The following is a 16,205-nucleotide window of genomic DNA, read 5'->3' on the forward strand; positions in this document are numbered from 1 at the left end:
TATTTAGTATAGTTGGTCATTGATAGACTTTATTGTGCTAGGTGCTGTGTAAACAGGTTGAAATGCTGGCTGTCTTCTAAAGAGCACTTAAGGTACATAAAAAAGGCTAGAGGAGCTATGGTAATGCTAATAGACCTTTTAGTAAACCTTCAGTGTTCTGTAATAATAACGTATATGCCTTGTAAGTTGTGTTAAAGGTTTTGCTCTAAGATAAGCTGAAGAAGAGACAAATAAGAGAAGTGGGTTTTAACAGAAAAATTTTAAAAGCAGAAGAGTTTTCAACAGTGAGCTAGACAAAAATCAAGATAAAGCTGAGTAAGATAACCTTAGGGTTAAAAAAACAAACTACAATGACAGATTTCATCTGTCTAGAGAAAGAATGACAAAATTAGATCCATCCAATTGCCACATTTGTAGATTAGTGACTAGATAGTAAAAGCACAGCTCAGTCCTGATACTGATTTTCTCTGGCACTTAACTTAYGGTCATGCTGAGATTCCTATTTGCAGGATTTGTTTCTTCATAGCTTAGTATCTGACCTCAATTAAGACATAATCTTAAAGACTAACCAGTCCTTCGGCTGTTCTTAACAGCTTAGAACATACGCATTTCCATTATGAATATTCCCTTCTGTATGCTCCTTTCCCTCTRTTTGTTAGGCTACATAAAAGATCATATATGTTTCAGTTATCAAATATTGGTATTGCTTTAGTTTTAATTCATTCTCTTATTTCCACAGTTCATATCTTTAGATTTATGATAAGCTTTACTGTCCTTAGAAAATCTGATTTCTTTGGGATTCCTCGGATTTCTTTTTCTCCTCACTCACGTCTAACAGTCCCTGATACCCAGGGCCTGGCCAAAAGTCGRTGAGAGCAAATGCACTTGATGGAAAAACTTCAAATTAGGATTCCAGCACTTAAGAGTGGCCATGTAAGGATGGATGCTTTAAATGCAAAGAAGTGATTAAATGTGCAGATTTTCAGTAACAAATTGGTTGTTCAGTGATATGAGAGAATGTTTATGCGAGCAAAGTAATRCCATCTTAGTCCTGAGAAGCTGGGTAAAATAACTTAGTCAAAATGCCTGTTGCGTTCACCTATGCTGTTCCAGCAAAAACTAGCAAAATGACCATGGCAAACATAGTAAGCTGAAGATGAGAAGAGGATGTATTCACCTTGCCTGCGCTAACCGCTGGTGCCAACCACTCTGTCACTTTGGCCCTCGTTTTATGTTTCTTGCCTACTAGTTTTCTTGCGTACTAGTTCTGAGGCAGATTCTGCTATTACTTCAGTGCAACCAAGAGCTGTTCAACTAGAATTGTCATGGCTTTGTATGGAATTGGGAGTATTTATCTACTGCAGAAGTGTTGGTTGTTTAACAGCAATTAAATAACACACTAAATTCTACCCTAGAAACCTACCATTGACTGCATGTCAGAAGATGGCTACAAGCTGGATAAAGTACGAGGTGAAATTGAATTTCATAATGTAACATTTTATTACCCCTCCAGACCAGAAGTAAAGGTAATTAATTATTTGTCATCCCTCTTGTGAATACAATTACTGTAAGCAGTTAAAGTATGTTGGTTTTGCCAGCAGTAACAGAGAATTAAAATGGATCTTTTTGTGTTTTTTAATCCAGATTTTGGAAAATCTTAATATGGTTATTAAAGCAGGGGAGACAACAGCTTTTGTTGGAGCTAGTGGAGCTGGAAAAAGTACAACAATACAGCTCATCCAGCGTTTCTATGACCCCAGTGATGGCATGGTGAGTATCCCATTAAAGCAGGGGTTTCTCTAGTCTTAGAAGGTTTGAAGAGCAACATGCTTTCTTCTCCAAAGTGGAAAGGGAGATTCTTAAATCATTTTCCTTTTAGATCCAAAAAAGAAATGCGCAAAATACCTTTTTTTTTGTCCATTTTAGGTGAATGATGAATAGTATTATCAATAATAATTATGTGAAAGAGAAAAAAAAATTAGGAGGAAATAAAAATTCAGTGCTAAATCTGAATAAAAACTATACTTATCTAGACAGTAATTCAGGAGTGACAACTCATTTTCAGTTCTGGGAAATACAATATTGAATATTTAATCATTGTCCCATAATACTGTTTTAGTATATGCCAAATCATTTGGCTATGAATATGAGTTACATCTATTAACATTCTCATCTCATTTATGTTTTCTTAGTTGGCACAAATCACATACATGGTAACCTATATTTGAAACTAAAATAGACAAAGAATAAATTTAGTGTAAATATATATTTAACAAAACTCATTTATACAGAATTCAGTTACTTTATAGTGCATTTTCTATTATTTCTTTTTGTTCTCATGCCAAAAGACTGAAGTTTCAATATTCCTAAAGAACCTGAAAGTGCTTCATAGTCTTGAATATTAGAAAACACATGGAAAAAATAATAGCACACCTTCTCAACTTTTCTTTTTTTGAGAGGAAAGTTTTTGTAAATTTTTGTTTGCCTGTTCATTTTATAATTAAGACTTTCTCTTCCTTAACTACTCACCACCTCTGAAACAATTGACTAAATTTGACCAAAAGTATTGTTTTTCACAACTGAAAAGACCTAGTAAATGAGACACACAGAGGTAGTTTTGGGTTTTGTGACTAGATCTGTCTAGAAAACAGAAATCTCTTCCATTAGGGAACATAAAACAAAACAAAACAAAAGGTCCCTGTCTTGAAAAATATCTGCAAATAGATGGTAGAGGATGGATAATTCTTCCACCYGGCTCTCCATGAATCTGTTAATTTACTTTTACTAGTAGAAAAGGTRTATGTCCTTATATGTCCGAATATTTACATCCTTTACAGAAAACTAGTTTGACTATTTTCTGCCTGGCTTTATTTGTGAAGCCAAACAAAAAGAGATATTTATTTTCAGTGTGGTTTTTTTTTTAAATCTCTCAACTAGGGAAGAGAATGTCCATCACTTTGTTTTATTTTGTTTTGTCCTTGCTTTAATTGACTCTGTAGATTACCCTGGATGGCCATGACATTCGCTCCCTTAATATCCAGTGGCTACGCTCGCAGATTGGTATTGTTGAGCAAGAGCCAGTTCTGTTTGCTACCACAATCGCAGAGAACATTCGCTATGGTCGGGATGAGGCTACCATGGAAGAAATAATCAAAGCAGCCAAAGAGGCCAATGCTTACAACTTTATCATGGACTTGCCACAGGTATGCTCTGCCTCTTAAAATATTTGGTGGAATTTGATGAAAAAATAGAAAATCACTTTGTCCCTCCCCCTTTGTAGCTGTTTGAGTTTAGATGGAAGAGCAGAAGATTAAAATTGACAGTAAGTAGCAACCTTTCATTCAACAAGAGTTATTTAGGTCTTATAATTAATATTGTTGATTATGAAGGAGATTCTTTCATCAGCTGTCCTCAACGTCTGGAGCAGTAACAATTTTTTTTTTTTTTTTGTTTTTTAAAGTTGTTTTTTTTTTTTTGTAAGTCCACTGCCAGTGTAAACCTGAAAGGCATTTTACCAGTGACTTCATCAGAAGCTTGATAGATGCCTTTGTTACGTGTTTCATTTTAATTTTTTTCCCTCACCCAGCAATTTGACACTCATGTTGGAGAGGGTGGAAGCCAGATGAGTGGAGGTCAAAAGCAGAGGATAGCTATTGCTCGAGCCCTTGTGCGAAACCCTAAAATCCTGCTACTGGATATGGCTACCTCAGCACTTGATAATGAAAGTGAAGCTACTGTTCAAGAAGCACTTCATAAGGTTTGCTATAGTATAGCATAAATCAGATTTAAAAGAGTAGAAATAATTTTTAAGGCACTGTGTAGAGGATGCTGCTGAATTGTGACAAAGCATTGAGAAACTTCTCTTAACTGTTTCATATACACAAATAGAACCTTGGTATTGCATGGAAATATTTCTTTCTTATTGGAACATTAACAAAAATCTATAATTCACTTTCTTCAGAGATAGTTCCCATCTCTGGATATTCACTGCCCTCCATCTTTTTCTGTGTGAGTTGTAATCTGATCCATGTGTTGTGATCCAGCAAATCCCTTAGGAGGGGTTTTGGCATAAGTAGGTAATAAGATGCTCAGGACTATCAAGATTTTGACAATTCTGTCCATGATCAGAAGGAAACTTTTCTATGTCATTTGTAGGATTTGTCTGATTAAAAGTAAGTATTAGCAAGATAGATGTCTGCTCCCAGAACAGCCCCCCTTTTAACCAGCAGAGATTTGATCAATGCAATTGATAGAGTCCCAAGTGGGATTCATCTAATCCTACAGTAAATAAGTCAGACTAGAAGTGCCTATTTTAGATAAATAGATTTAATATGAAGGGAGCTTAGCCTGAATTATGTCTTRTGTAAATTTTGGCAAAATTAATGCCATTCCTGGCAATGAATGTCATTGGTAACTCTACATATAGACAATAAGTAAGTCAGAAGTTTGAAGAATCTACAATCTGTACAGATGTGTCACCTGTAATCTTGTTTCTTTTTCTGAATTAATTCCATGAATTCAAGAGTGACCTTGCCAAGGCAATGAATTYGGAACATTTGAGTTTTATTCAGCAATAACCTTTCTTCTCTGGTGCCAGAGAATTAATACTTAAATGACCATTCTGTAACTCTGCAGATGTCTGAGTTTCTCTGCAAAGAGTGAAGAAAAACAGTCACTGCAGATAAGCTCCAGTTTTTGACATGTGATTCTGTGGTTTTGTTTCTCTGAACACAGTTTTGGGCAGTTGTGTGTTTTCTCCATCTGTTCACCAAAGTGTCAAGAAAAAATAATCTGGGGGTATTAGCACAGTCCTGAGTCCAAGTTAAAACACTTTTTAGTGCCACAACAATGCAGTTTCACAGCTTCCATGCTGGAACAAACCTGCTTCCAGACAGTTTAGAGCACTAGCAAAAGGACTCAAAGATGTCTGCCTTTTTCTGTGTGAAGAATACATGAACAATATAGGCTACGGATGGAGATAATTCAAAGTCAGCTAAAACCACGTGAAAGACTGCTGTTGATATGACTGAACTTTAGGTTATGCTCCATTGGTTCCAAGAGCTTCTATTTGGTGTCTTGGCCCCATGGCTGCTGTTCTCTGTCAGGCTCGCCTTGGCCGCACGGCGATCTCGATAGCTCACCGCCTGTCCACCATCAAGGCTGCCGACGTCATTGTTGGGTTTGAGCACGGACGGGCTGTGGAGAGAGGAACTCATGAGGAACTCCTGAAGAGGAAAGGGGTTTATTTCATGCTAGTGACCTTACAAAGCAAAGGAGACAGGGCACTTGCTGGAGTACCAGTGCGAAGTAAGTGTCTCGTTTCTTTTATATAATATATATAATATATATAACATAGTGTGTATATATATTTATTTTATTGACGACTAATCCTTTTTCCCTTTCTATGCCACCCCCCACCCCATTTTTCCCCTTGAGGGCTAAATTTTAGCATCCTTAGAAGTAGTACACTGATAGCCCTGGCCGAAGTGGTTTTAGTGCATATGCACTGAATGCCCTGGAACATTAGTCCTGACCTGCAAYACCTTGGCATTTTGTTTCTCTGGTTAGTGCCAACAGTTCTGCTGTGCTGCATTTGAACTGTAGGCAAGCTACAGAGCATGCTGAAACCACTTTATTTGTTTTGCTAGAGGCAGATTTGAATCCAAGATTCTAGAAATAGAAGCTTAATAGGATGACTTGTATTTTTGTGAAGTGTCATGCGTTGGATATGATTATCTTAAAAGATGAGGCCAATTGCTAGAATAGGGAAATAGCCTTCAGCAGTCACATCCCAAATAAGATGATACTTGGTTTAATATTCAATTTACTAACTTGATCGGGTCAAATGCAAACTGATATAAAACCTGTGGTGTGTGCAGGTGGAGTAACATATTTGTTTTATGTCCCTTGCTTTCTACGAAGTATTCCAGCTATGACTTGGAGATACTTCATTTTTTTGCAGATCAACACAGGAATTAGGTTGTATTCAATTTTAGCACAAACTGAAGAGCTTTATATACTATATTTTACAGCAGCAGAAAATAACTTGCTTGAGCCAAATCTTGAGAAAGTCCAGTCATTTAGCAGAGGAAGCTATCAGGCCAGCTTGCGGTAAGTCTTAAAAATGAAGATGAGTGTAAATCTCTATGTGTTTCCAGATATCTGTACTTTTTCTAAATATACTAATAGTACTAATTATATACTGCTCTGTATGGCATGGCAAAGAGTCAAATGGCTGCAAGCATGTACTAAGACATAGCCCACTTGGAAAGGAAGAGCTTGGGTGATATGCTGCTGATTGAAGACCTATGGATAAATAGAAATACTCTTAATCCTACTGCCCTTCTAAGCATAGTATCTCCTTTCCAATTCTGGTCCACTGTGTTTGTGTTCCATTTTTAATATCCCTACCATACAGCCATGCGTTTATATCACCTCGTGCACTTTTCCTTGCTGTTGAATTACCTAAGAAATCAATGCTAACGTATAAGAATGTTTTTAGTTATGACTTCAACTTCATGAAAGATAAAGCATTTTACAAGCCAGTCTGTCTTGTAGCTAGAGATTTATTATTTCTTTCAGGCAAGCGCATGTCAAGTATGTATGAGTGAATGTGTGGCTCCCAGTTTATAGGGTTATGGTTTTGGGGCATGGGTGGACTGCTTCAGCATCCTGTTTTACAGGACTAAACTAATTTGTAGTGATAATGGTGATTTGACTTGGTTTCTTAAGAACATGTGCAAATAAGCCTGTGTGTAGAGTACTCCATGAATTTGCTCAATAAGACAACATCTGAGTGGTAAGGGTGGAGTGTGATTACGAAAATAAAAACTGTGGGATTTTTTCTTCTTGAGAAATTGACATAAGATGGCAAAGGAAAGAAAAAGTCAGTGGGATTCCTGTGGTTCAGTGAATCCTGATTTCATGTGATATTAAAACTGCACCTGCCTTGAAAGCAAATATTGTGTTTCTGAGCTGTGAAGAACAGACTGTTTTCTGTCTTCTCTCATAGAGCTTCACTTCGGCAGCGCTCCAGATCTCAGCTCTCTAATGTAGTCCCTGACCCTCCGTTATCCATTGCAGGAGACCATTCAGAATCTGCGTATCTTATGTCTTCTTATGGAGAAGGTGATGGATCAGCAAAAAAGGTYAGGTGTAATAGTTTATTATTAAATTGTAAACAAACAGGACATCTTTTATATTACTCAATACTGATAATCTGTAGATAAGTGCTTCTCTTACAGGACTTGTTGGCATGTCTTCTTGGATGGATCTTTTTCTGTACCAATCCACAGCTTTGGATCTTATCCTCTGTGTAAGCTCTAGGCTGCATTTTGATGCTGTTATGCTTACTCGTCCATGTAAAATTTCTAGCAGACCATGCACTATTGATAGATTGATATATGTTGTAGATGAAGATGTTCAGTCTATAAAAAGCCACTGAATGACTACTTTTTGTTCAGTACTACTGTTCAGTAAAGAGTAAATTCACTTCACTCTCTCAAAATTATCTGGAGAAGTATGAGAAAAGGGAGAACACCACTGCAACCTGAGCCAGAGTCCTTTCACTGATTTCAACAGACTTTTGCATCAGTGTCCTTTTGCAATCAAGCAATATAGAAAATAAAGACAGTATGCYTTAAAATGATACGGAATAGGACCGGTTCTTTAGCACAGTGTATTGATTTCCAAAATGCTTATGAAGCTATCTGCACCAACTTGCAAGGCTATAGATATTCAGTGCAGAAAGCAGCTGTCAGAAGTCACTGCTCTTGCTCTTGCTAAGCCTATTCTGTGGATAAATAGAAGGCTTTAGGGCTGTCACTATGGCACTAGTTCAGAAGGAAAAGAAAAACTAAAATGTTTCCATSCCTTTATCCTTGCACATTTCCAACAGGTAGGTGTTCACAGGGTCTTTCTTTTCTGGGCATTTTGGGCTATATGAACTGAGGGAGTTGAACAGGGCTCAGAACAGTTTTACAAATATTCTGCACAAAATCAAATGGCAAGGTAAGTTATAATTTGATGATGAGTACTCTGCACTTACTGGAAGTAATTATGGGAATTGTGCACATAGTCTAAGGATGCTTCACGTAAGGGAGGCATAATTAGCATGTATGATGCTGAAGTATCACTCTCAGGTCATCTTTGTTCTAATTTTACTTAGTGCCTATTTGATGCAAAGTCTGATCAGTACCTTCACCCACACTGTTTTAAAAAAATACTTAAGCATGCCACGAGTGACATAAAAAATCCCCTTGTGAGGAAGGAATATCATATTTTGGTAGTGAGTGTTGCATTGCACCTCATCTGAAGTAGCAGAAAGGGAACAGCCTGAGTTTCAGTAGCTGGAAGTCTTAAGCAGGTCATAAATAATCCCTTCATTTGGAATCAGCAGAGCTACACAAGCTATAACTGTTTTCCTTTTTCTCCAGGGACAATAGAGGTAATGATTTATGTAACACTCTTGTGACTCCCTAATCCTACAGAAGAATTCAAGACAGTAGGCAAGACCCATCATATTCTGTTCCTATACAAAGCCAGACTAGCTGTTTTGATACTGGAGGCAGCCATTTAACAGAGTACCTGCGCTCGTTATTTTATCTCACTGCCAAGGGGAAAACATTATTCAGAGAATTTTGGATTTTTTTCCATAAAYGCAACCTACTTTTTAGGAATCTGTTGTTGTGGATGAAGATGATGTCAAACCTGTACCATTTGCCAGGATTTTGAAATACAATGCTTCAGAATGGCCGTACATGGTGCTTGGATCTCTGGGAGCAGCTGTGAATGGAGCAGTCAATCCACTCTATGCTTTGTTATTCAGTCAGATTCTTGGGGTATGTTTTGCTAATATTTTAAAGTGTTTTTTTTTTCCTGCGGTTAAGCAAAGGGGAAAAAAAGGATCATGTGAGGCAGAACTTGATATGTTTTGTGTAAGTCTTTTAACCTTGTCTAGTAGATGGGCTTAATATTCTTGCCTATAAACAGTTTAGTATAGTTACGTAAATCACTGTCGTCACAGTATCTTTCAGCTCCCTTAAGGTGGTAGAATCATTAGTATTTGTCATGTGTGCTTCATTTTCCCTCTTATGCACCTTCCAGGAACTATTCAGAGTGGGTTTCAATATGTGCATATGCTGTTTATTTTAGATGAGGCAAGATGTACCTCACACCCAGGTATGGCAAGGAGGCTGATGTGCAGAGATCCCTCCCTACTGGACTTTATTCTACAAACTTGGCCAGGCCTTTGAGAAAGCTTTGGATCAGATCCAAAAACTACCAAACTCTTTGTTTATTGAACTATTGGAACATGCAGTCCTGCTGCCTGCTCTCAACAAAATGCCTTGGGAGAGGTAGACCATTGTAACAGGATTCAGAGCTGCCAGCAGAACGTATACCTGCATCAACAAGCCTGGAAGACAAACAGGAAATAGGAATGTATTTTTAACCTTGGAGTTCACTGAAGGATATGTTACCATCTAAATCCACAGCATTACTTGAAATTTTTCAAGAGGTCAGCTGTGACTGTTTTCCTTCAAAAGCCTGCCAAAACAGAGAGGGAATGCTTCCCCATTCTGCAAAGTAGCTTTTGGTGAAAACATTGGCCAAGTTAGTGGGAGATTGGAGGGCTGCCTGAAGAGATTCAGCATTACTCTAACTAATGCCTAGGATAGTATCCTAATTTCCAAGAATCAGTAGGGTTTTCTCTACTCTCTGTTGAACCTGTTTTTATTTGGGTAAAGTAATAACTTACACTGGGAAGAAATTGGGAATGACACTATGCTTTTGCAGTTTGGGTGCCATTTGAGGTGGTGTAAAACTTGTGTTGTGTTGTGATCCTCACTTAATTGTTTAGGTCAGGTTAGGCACATAGGTGTGCAAAGAATGCGTAGCCTAAAAGGTAGGCACTCTTCTGCAAAGCAGAGCTTCAAATCCTTTCAGACAGGAAAGAATGAATGCATGTTGTAGCATCTGAGATTAGGTTAAAAGAGGGCTGAGAAAATGTTCCTAGTAACAGTGCCTGCAATCTATTAAAGAAAAGATTGACTTCATGCTGTTGATGGTTTTGGGGGGTTTGTTTTGTTTTAAATAAAGGCTTAGACATTTCTCTGTAGAAAGTGAATTACATTTACTTGCAACTTGATGTTTGCTATCTAAAATCCAGAGATGGGCAGATAAGAAACATTCCAGTTTGGCTCCTGAACAAAGTGCTTGGCCTCTTAGCACTTTACCTCTACCATCTCTGAACACTTTTTGGGTGACTAGATCTCAAGCTGATGACTATAGCTTTCACTAGTTAGCAGACTAAGCACTGCTGTGTCCATTCTGTAATGGCTCTAACCTTTGATCCCCTTTGAGATTTAGGTTTGCCAAACATTTAAAGTTTTAGGCCTGAAGTCATCCTGCAAGATGTTGAATGCCTTCATTGCCAAGGACAAGTTCCCTCTCTTGAAAGTCTGGGTCTATAGGAGGAGAGTTTGCAAAGTAAAAYTAGACAACAACAAACATGAGCAAAATTCGACATCTGTGTTCTATTATACATAACTTTAAGCAATTTTTGTTCTACCTGGTGCCAAGGCAGGCAGATGGAACATGCATCTGCCTTCCAAGTGTTGTTTGAATATCTTTGGTGAAGTAGTTACAGATGTGTGGGCTTGTGCTCTGGGAGCAATATAGTTGAAGAGAAGGGAATAAAACCCCACAGCTATGAAATGGGAAAAGTTTAGCGAAGTCTGACTTCAAGGTTCTTCGAAATTAAACCCAAAAAGTGAATGAAGTACTGGGCAATACTGGTTATGTTGTCTTAGCAGTTCAGCTCAGTTCAGCTCAGAAGTGCATCTTTGGAACAAGTTTCTCAGTTGTTCCTTCTTAGTATACTTTGGTTGCTGTGGTGGAGTAGTCTCAGAGCACAGGAAATGAATCCCTTTCCAGTGAAAGTGAACTGGAAGATGCCTGTTACTGGGCATGTAGACCATGACCCCAGATAAAAGACTGTCTCAAGTAAAACTGCTGAAATTTTTWTAGGCTGGTTTATATAGCACCAGCTCTTTCTTTTTATTGACTTGATGCTGTTGCCCGTGCTACATGCTAAGGTAGCCAATGTTATTTTTTTATCATGAAGATCAAGAATATAGCCGASCACGTTAGGATAACCACAGAACCAGCTAGTTAAGTTTTACAGGACAAATTTTCAGTGGAAAATGTCCTTTGTTTACAATATAGAGAGCTCCTCCCAACCTATATTACCCACTTTTGCTTCTTTAGGACAGTGATGAGGGGACCTGCACTGTGGTCCTAATGCAACAAAGCACTCTTGCCCTCTGTTTAGGGTGAGCGTAAGCATATACTTCATCCCATTGCTTGTCTTGAGCCAGCATGCTTTCTTCAATCTAGGGCTTGCGATAAGAGTCCCAGACTGACTGGCAGCTGGCTTCACCAGAAACCTCCTGGGTGTCTCAGATGCTGGAGTTCTCCCAGCCTTTATCTGGGAGCAACAGGGAGCCTGGCCACTGCAGGAGGCCTTTCACAGCATCTTTCTTGCATAATGAGAAGCAGTGGAGCCACTTTGAATGTGGGTGATACAGGCAGAATGTTAAAGAAGGGGAGATTCACTGCACTCTCCTCTTTCATGAGCACCCCAGTTCCAACCTCCCTGAAACTAGGAATAGTGCTGCCTTTTACTGAAGACTCCTACTTAATCTCACCTACCATCTAGCCGTGCAGAAGCAATGAACTCAAATCTGTTTATAACAAGCACCAGTATTTACTGGGATTCACTCTAGGTCAGTGTCTTCCTTTGTTTATCTTTACCTCTCTCTTCAGTGTTTGGTCTGGTATTTATTTGATATTTCTATATTAAATTAGAGAGGAAATTTCACACTGTGGAAAAAAGAAATACTGAGTTCAATGAATGTATGGGGCCATTCCAACTATGCAGAGAGAATGCACAAATCGCTTGCAAAAAGCCATCGGCACCTCTGGAGAGTGAAGTGTTTTTCCTCCCAGTTCACAGCTTTCTATTTATTATGATCCATCACAAAGAGTGTTTATCACAATGTTTATTAGACTTATTCATTAAAATTTCTATTCACTTCGGCAGAGATTTTGATGATGTTTCCTCATATGAAGGAGTACCATAGTACTGTAATTAACTACTCATCATGCACTAGATGTTATTCCCMTGGTTATGTTTTAGGCTAGTTTTGTATACATGACATGATCGTTACTATGTCATGCTCTTTTCCCATTCATGTTTAAATATTGTGTACCATGATGGTAGAAAAAATGCCATTCCAGCAATCCTCAGATATAGAATCCTGGTAGCACACAATTCTCATGACCTCACTGAGTTCACCCTCTTGTGTCTCATGCAGTCCAAGTATTTAACTAGATTTGCTTCCAAAAAATAAATAAGAGTTTATTTTTCTCTAACTGTGTAAGTTACAAAGATGAAAGCTACTCATAGCCAGTTCAGTTCAAGATCAAATGTGAATTACTGAAGGTGCAAATGGGTTTCATTAAAGGGATAGGAACAGGAGCAGGCCATTATATGTTATATTCTTCGTATTATAGATTAAAATAAGATATTTGCATCAAAACATATGAGTAATTTTCCTTTAAACAGAGATTAGTCTGAAAAGTCATATGCCTTACTACTGATACTGATCATGGATTTGGAGCAGACCTTAGCTTGAAACACCAAATGCTGTTTCAGTGTCATCATTTTGGACTTTGCAGGATTTATTTTGTTCCCAGGGTACTGATGTACAAAGCTGAAAATACTTTGAAGTAGAATTCCCAGTAGAGAATAGTGATTTCTCTTTCCCAAATTCATGCTCTAATTCCTCCCAATTAMCTTCATGTATAGATAATTTTGAACTGCAAGTAACTTGGGTTGACCTTTTAAGACTAGAACTTGAGTTTATTTTTGTGGAATTTTTATATATTGCAGGTGTAAGGAAAATTCCGTCTTCTCTTTCTATTGTCAGATACTTACCTGAAGGAATTTAGGATGTTTTTGATCTAAGTAAAGGTCAAATGCTCAGGTTATTTTTAACTACACCTTAAAGATAACGGATTACTGGAGAAGTACAGACATAAGCTGTGGCTTATACCTGTGTGTAGTAAAAGAAGTTTAACAATTTCAGGTAGGTTAACGGACCTACATTTCAATTGCTGTGAGTGGAAGTAATTGCTAAAGGATGGCTACTTAGATTTGGACCATTACTTCATTATCAGCGAATTACACTGCCAGTTGGTAAAAAACAAAAACAAAAACAGATATAAAGAATAAGAGAGAAGAGGAAAATGCCATGAAGACTGGGGGGGGGGAGGCTGGAGAGGGCTCTACTTTAAGCACTAGTGATGCTTTTTCTCGAGTACCCAGCAGGAAGTGAATAGCTCCTATCCACTCTCCTTCAGCAGAGGACAGTGGGTTCCACCTGAAACCTATCTATATATAGCAATTAAAATGGCATCAGTTATTGTGTAAGGAGAGTCATCCTATGGTGTATTCATGTACAAGTACTTTGTTTTGTGTGGCSTAGTAAGGTAGTAATTGTCATAGACTAGAAAGAAGTTAAGGGTGCTGCTGCATTGTTGCTTTGCCTCTGTGCTATTTATTTTATTGCTGGTCTCCAGCTTTCAGACCAGATCTTGTGTACAGTGGAGGGATGATTGATTAACTAGGCATGGGCAGCAAGTATACACTAGCAGGTGCAAACACCAGGTGTAATAAACCTGGGYTTTTAACAGCAGTAAAAAGCATTATGTTGTGCCCAGGTTTAATTTAGGAAAATCTGGGGTGAATCGGGGSTGTATATGTCCAAAACAGTGACTTAAACACTGCAGGCCAGAATGGTGTTGCAGAACGGGAATCCCAAGCTTGCCCTGATGCCTCTTTGCAGGCTGCACTTAGTGGCAGTGACTGGGAGGGAGGTGGGATTTCAGACATAGTCTTTTCTTTGGTGCCTCTCATTTGTTGGCATGTATTTCCTCCTGACCATCCCGGTGCGTGTTGTGAATCACGCTCTTGGGAAACTACCACTGCAATAACTATATGAAGGACTTTGGAGTTTGTGAATTCCTGCAAATGCCACCCACAAGTTAAGTGCGTGGAACCAAATTCTGTCGTGTCCCATTGCAGATGTTAATGGAACTTGTAAGTTCTATTTCTCATGTTTACACACCTCTAATACTATGCCACTCATTTTTTTTTTCCAAAGACCTTCTCCATTCTTGATGAAGACGAACAAAGAAGACAGATTAATAGTGTCTGCTTGCTCTTTGTCTTAGTTGGGCTTGTATCATTTCTCACGCAATTTCTACAGGTAATAACAGTTCAATATAGGTAAATTTTGTTTCTTATCATCTCTTTTACTCTGTGTGTATACCTTTCTGAACAATAATTGTATATATTCTTATGCACTCCAGGGGTACACTTTTGCCAAGTCTGGTGAGCTGCTTACAAGGCGGCTGAGGAAGATTGGTTTCCAGGCTATGCTAGGGCAAGAGATTGGTTGGTTTGATGACCAGAGGAACAGTCCTGGTGCTTTGACGACACGACTTGCAACAGATGCATCACAGGTCCAAGGGGTAAGACAAGATGTATTAAGAATTGCTTTACTAAAAGCACTGACTGAGCACCTATTTTGGCACATAGCCCTCAAAATTGACTGGTACACAAATAGCAATACCAGGATAGATCCAGCCTTCATGAGTCAACAGACTCTTTCTGTCTGTTGTAGACTGTCAGCTTGAAATTATTTTCAGTGTATACACTGAAATTAATACACAAAAATTAATAAAATTAATAAGAGCCAGCAGTTGAATTGGGAGGAGCATTCAGTGCAAAGTTTTTAATTTCTTTTTTCTTAAAATGCATTTATTAGCTTTTTACCACAATATTTAATATTTATTTCAAAAACATATCAGACTAGTCTTCAGCTTCATTCATCACTAATCATGTTTTCAAGTTTTCAGCATGATACTGTGCTTGTTGTATGTGACAGTTTCAATTTAAACTGACAGTCCACTTTAAAACAATCATCTGTATTACTACATAGTGCACCAGCCAGAATCCATATAGTTAGTGTGACTTACTGTCTGGGAAGGTGAACCGCTAACCCCGTCTGGTGTGTTCCTTAGCAGATGAAAGTTAAATCATACTGAGTTATAAAAATGTTACTTATTTGCGTTGAGGCACCGGTAAAAGTGAGTTAAGAAGCCATTTTACTTGGCTCCAACACAAGTAATTTTCTGGAAACAAAGAAATATAGACTTGTTACTAATAATTGTTGTGCTTCAGCTTCACTGATGAGAGTGAGTTTTTAAAAATTATTCTTATTATTATTCTATATTATCTCATTAATAATTAGTAGAGATTTTAAGAATTTAAAAGAAAAATGAGAGAAAGTTCCCAAAGGCCCTGTCATCAGCTGTTTCCAAAGAATCTAAGAAACCCGCTGCAAAGCTCCTCTTAGAGCCCTTGCAGACTCATAAAATACTGACTGAACAATCTTAGAGTCCCCTAAGGGAAATCCTTGTCCTAAGCGAGCGTGGGCTAAACAAAGACCAGATGGAATTCTCAGGGAACCAAGGGAGTTTATTCAAATAGTTAAACTATCTTTGTTAGTATCATTAGGAACAATTTGCTTCAATTCTCCTTGGAAAGTTTGGCAAAGAATATCTGAGATTTGCATCCCTTATCTTGGTACAATTAATGGGAAACAGTGCATCTAAACTGGCTAAATTCCAGTGGTATCAACAGCCATTGGTGTCTTATGATATTTTAATGACATCTAGAGTTTACCTAAGTTTTATGGGAAGACTTTTTTTTTTTTTTTTTTTTTTTTTTTTTTTTTTTTTTTTTTTTTTTTTTTTTTTTTTTTTTTTTTTTTTTTTTTTTTTTTTTTTTTTTTTTTGCGTACAAGTCAGTTATTTCCTTTTCTTTTCTTTTAAGGCAACTGGAGCCCAGATAGGAATGATTGTCAGTTCCTTCACCAACATTGGAGTCGCCATCATTATTGCTTTCTACTTCAGCTGGAAACTGAGTTTAGTAATAATGTGTTTCTTGCCATTTTTGGCATTATCTGGAGCTGTGCAGGCCAAAATGCTGACAGGATTTGCCTCTCAGGACAAGAAAGCTCTGGAAGCTATTGGACGGGTAACATTATTTAAAAACTAATTTATATTTACAGCCA

At 37.9% G+C, this 16,205-nt stretch overlaps 1 protein-coding gene across 2 annotated transcripts in view; it reads left to right on the top strand.

Annotated features, from left to right (window-relative positions):
• Positions 1 to 16,205, top strand: part of ABCB11 (ATP binding cassette subfamily B member 11) — a 46,093-nt gene that overhangs the window by 20,504 nt on the left and 9,384 nt on the right. For both annotated transcript variants that reach the window (XM_085323494.1, XM_085323502.1), the window contains exons 12-22: positions 1,416 to 1,526; positions 1,645 to 1,770; positions 3,000 to 3,203; positions 3,587 to 3,757; positions 5,106 to 5,307; positions 6,033 to 6,111; positions 7,013 to 7,148; positions 8,676 to 8,840; positions 14,229 to 14,333; positions 14,437 to 14,598; positions 15,965 to 16,168. In XM_085323494.1, coding sequence (XP_085179620.1) covers positions 1,416 to 1,526; positions 1,645 to 1,770; positions 3,000 to 3,203; positions 3,587 to 3,757; positions 5,106 to 5,307; positions 6,033 to 6,111; positions 7,013 to 7,148; positions 8,676 to 8,840; positions 14,229 to 14,333; positions 14,437 to 14,598; positions 15,965 to 16,168 — 1,665 coding nt within the window. The remainder of the gene's footprint in view (positions 1 to 1,415; positions 1,527 to 1,644; positions 1,771 to 2,999; positions 3,204 to 3,586; positions 3,758 to 5,105; positions 5,308 to 6,032; positions 6,112 to 7,012; positions 7,149 to 8,675; positions 8,841 to 14,228; positions 14,334 to 14,436; positions 14,599 to 15,964; positions 16,169 to 16,205) is intronic.

This window comes from Rhea americana, unplaced genomic scaffold (assembly GCF_003343005.1).
Source record: "Rhea americana isolate MKP2758 unplaced genomic scaffold, rheAme1 scaffold_12, whole genome shotgun sequence".
NCBI lineage: Eukaryota > Metazoa > Chordata > Aves > Rheiformes > Rheidae > Rhea > Rhea americana.